The sequence below is a fragment of the Nannospalax galili genome, unplaced genomic scaffold, assembly GCF_000622305.1.
Source record: "Nannospalax galili isolate Female #2095 unplaced genomic scaffold, S.galili_v1.0 C49971584, whole genome shotgun sequence".
NCBI lineage: Eukaryota > Metazoa > Chordata > Mammalia > Rodentia > Spalacidae > Nannospalax > Nannospalax galili.
Genome location: NW_008481523.1, coordinates 223 through 4056, shown reverse-complemented (window position 1 = coordinate 4056; position 3834 = coordinate 223). Strand labels below are relative to the sequence as shown.

At 41.4% G+C, this 3834-nt stretch overlaps 1 protein-coding gene across 1 annotated transcript; it reads right to left on the bottom strand.

Annotated features, from left to right (window-relative positions):
- Positions 1–2132: 2132 nt before the first annotated feature.
- On the bottom strand, positions 2133–3074 carry LOC103728604 (olfactory receptor 10P1). Its single transcript, XM_008826583.1, has one exon. The coding sequence runs from the start codon at positions 3072–3074 to the stop codon at positions 2133–2135; it is 942 nt and encodes a 313-aa protein (XP_008824805.1).
- Between the last annotated feature and the right edge of the window lie 760 nt (positions 3075–3834).

Below are 3834 nucleotides of genomic sequence, written 5' to 3'. Positions count from 1 at the left end.
ATTTGATTAAGAACAATTGTATAAAATTACAAAAGTTCTATAAAAATTTTTTTTAAATTCCCTTTAAAGATTTAAAAAAATGAGGGAGTTGGAGTCTGCAGGGAGCGCTACTGTTTACTGTATGCTAGAAGATTGCCTCTTACAGAAGGAAACAAAGTAGAAACAAGTAGCATTCTGATGCATTAAAAACAGAAGCAAATAATAGTAATAATAATAAGTCTGTACTTGTAATTAACTCTTCCCCACTTTTGAGAAAAGCATAAATCTCCCAGTTTTAACAAGTCTTCCTTTCAGTTTCAATGCTGTTCCCTTAACAGGCCTTACTTTTATTTCCAATTATAATATGTTCTTTGTACAAAACAGTAGGTTTCATTATGACATTTCAGACACCTTTGATCATATTTATTCTTCCTATTACTCTCTTGTCTCTCCCACCTGCTGGTCTGTTTCCCTTCTTAAATAGCCCCACTTCTATTGTAATGCCTTACTTCTAAAAAGCATAGACTCTGCATATGAAACAAAACATGTATTTGTCTTTCTGAGTATTGTATATTTTCCTTAACCTGATAATCTCTAGTAATATCAATTTCCTGCAAATGACCTAATTCTATTCTTCATGTTTGAGTATAACTCCATTGTGTATATATACTACATTTTCTTTATCCATTCACCTGTTGATGGACACCTAGGCTGACTCCTAGCTATTATGAATAGTATTACAGTAAATGTTTGTATACAGGTTTCTCTTTGCTTTTTCATTTTTATCTTTAGACATATACCAAAGAAGTGATACTTTTTGATTTTAAAGCACAAAAATCTCATATAAAAATTGTGTTCACAGAAGTAATCTGTGTTTGGGAAGTTTTATTTAAAATCAGTATTCAAAAACTTCTCTGTTGGGACTGGAGTGATGGCTCAATGGTAATGAGCACTTACTGCACTTCCAAGGGACCACGGTTTGTTTTTTAGCAATCACTTGGTGGCTAACACCAACCAAGTTCCAGGGGCTCTGACACCCTCTGGCCTCTGTGTCCACCAAGCAAGGGTGTGGTGCACTTACATACACACAGGCAAAAATGTCAGTACACAAGTTAAAAATAAATATCTTTAAAAGAGACTTATCACTGTATATTTTACTTATAATTATATAGAAATAAGAATATAATGAATTTTTAAAGATATTTTCTTGTACTTTGATGTGCTATTTAAAATAATGACATTTTATATATACAGTACATGAAGAAATATGAAAAATAATTACAATTCATTGCAAAAAGTTTTATAATGAGAGTGGAACAATGGAGTGAACAACTATATCTAGGAAATGAATTTCAAGGAGGAATAATTATTGAATTGAGCCTTACAGGATGAGCAGGTGGACATGTTGGGTAAATTGTGTGAGGGGAATTTCTGAAAGAACAGCTTGTGAAAAGGCACAGAGATATAAGAAGACTTTGTGGAACAGCAAGTTCTGTAGAAAAGAGGTGAGAAGAGGTGACAGATGTGGGAGCAGAGGATTCAGCGGTTAAATCATTCTTCGAGAATAGGAATGTCTATGAGACATACAGGCTACTAGAAGTGTCTCCTGGAAAAGTTTTCTTCAATCACAGCCGACAGTAGAGTAACCTTCCGTTCCTTTACCCTTTTGGGACAGTGAATTGCATGATTATTCCCCTCAGCACCTCCTCTTCCTGAAGGAGGACAGAGAAAATATACTAGTGAATAAAGTTCACACATAGGTAAAAGAAGGTGTAATCACAGGCCAGTTAATTCCTTTTCAGACTCTGGTAACCATAAATAAAACATGTCAACCATTAGTTGGATGTCAAGTTCATAGACCCTGTCTTTATGACTGACAGGGACCTTTGGAATTGATATACCCAGGGCAATCTAAATAGTATTTCCTCAAAACAATGATCTATTCTTTCTCCTTCATCCTGTAATCCATAGTGACAGTGAGTCTGCAGTGTGGAGTAGAGGACAAGATATAGATTCATCTGTGTCTCAATTCTAGGACTTTCTACCAGGAGGCCTTATTTATTTGTGGCTTTTCCATGGTTTCAGTTAGGCTGAGGTTTAAGTTTGCACACCTGAATGCTGGGAAGAACAGTCTGTGAACAAGTAGAAAGCCCTCAGGGTGCGGGAACCTGCCTCCTCATCATGTGTCTTAGGGCTCCTGTCACTTCCTTGTTACGAAGGGTATAGATGATGGGGTTGAGCATTGGTGTGACAACTGTGTAGAAGAGACTGAGGATGCGGTCTGTGGTAATAGAGGAGCCTGCCTGCGGCCGGATGTATGTGATGCTGGCTGTTCCAAAGAATAGCGAGACGACAAGCAGGTGGGAGGAGCAGGTAGAGAAGACCTTGCTGCGGCTCTGAGTGGAAGCCATTGCCAAGATGGCTCCCAAGATGCGGACGTAAGAAGTGACTATCAGAGAGAAGGGGACCATGATGAAGACCACAGTTGCTGTCATTACAGAGACTTCGCTCTTGTGCTTCCCAGCACTTGCCAACCTCAGTACTGGCAGGATGTCACAGAGGAAGTGTGGGATGATGGGGTGGCTGGGGAAAGGCAGAGTGAAGATGAGGGAGGAGTGAGTGGTGGCAGTGACGATGCCCATGATCCAGGAGGTTCCCACCATGGCTATACAGGCCCGCTGGCTCATGAGGGTGGAGTAATGCAATGGTCGGCAGATGGCTGCGAAACGGTCATAGGCCATGGCTGTGAGCAGGCAGCACTCTGCAATGCCCAACACAATGAAGAAATACATCTGGGCTGCACAGCTCCAGAAGGAGATGGCCTGGGGGTGAGGAGAGGTCAGATCAGCCAGGATTCTGGGCACGATGTCCGCAGTGTACAGAAGCTCTACCACGGAGAGGTGGCGCAGGAAGAAGTACATAGCTGAGCACAGCGCAGGGCTGGCCTGTGTGAGGAAGATGATCAGGGCGTTGCCCAACAAAGTTATCAGGTAGACCAGAAGCACCAAGCAGAACAGGGGTCCTTGCAGGCCTCTGAGGTCAGAGAAGCCCAGGAGGAGGAACTCTGGTGCTGTAGTATGGTTTGCCTTAGCCATCACTCCAGAGCACAAGCTTTGTACAGACAAGAAAGAAAAGCAATTTAGAAATAACCAACATTTCTGTAATGTTGTAAAACCCTTTTTATACAGTCCTTCTCAAAACAAAAGATTAGACTCACCTGTGGTGATAATGAGGGAATTACATGGCTGCGATTTGAGTCCAGGCCTCTTGTTCTAAAGTCTGTGAATATCCTACATTCATCTGCTCTGTCTCTGGCCTGTTTTCATTTGGAGAAACCCCACTTGGTGTTTGAGAAGGAGAACACTGGAATTGTGGCCCAGGACAAATGGCTACATCAGTGACTGTGGAAAACTAGTGTTTAATGGTCACCACAATGTGCCTAGGACTTAGAATGTCCCACAGTGACTTGACTGTTTATGACATCACAGCATAGGTAAATCATGCTTAGGGATTCTGACACCTGCCCTATTTTTTCCTATCTGGGCCCTTTGATTAGCTACACAAGCTCCACTGTCCCAGCACATCCTGTCAGTACCACCTCATAGAGAGTTCCTGTTTATTTTGATAAATCCCACGTATGGTTCAAGCCTCATTTCTAGCTCCATGGCAGCCTATGTACCCCTCATGCATAGAAACAAATATCCATGACAACTTAGGGTGAAATATTTCCATGCTACGACACTCACATTTTATGTACAGCATTTCAGAAAGGTGCTATGCATTGTGTTTGAACAGCAGTGGGGTTCACTGAGTACTGTCAGCCTCTTTAGTTTTAGCTTCCTCTGCTTGTAGGAA

Bases quoted from the DNA above. Each gene is read 5' to 3' on its own strand.
- LOC103728604 (XM_008826583.1), bottom strand. From the start codon at position 3,074: ATGGCTAAGGCAAACCATACTACAGCACCAGAGTTCCTCCTCCTGGGC.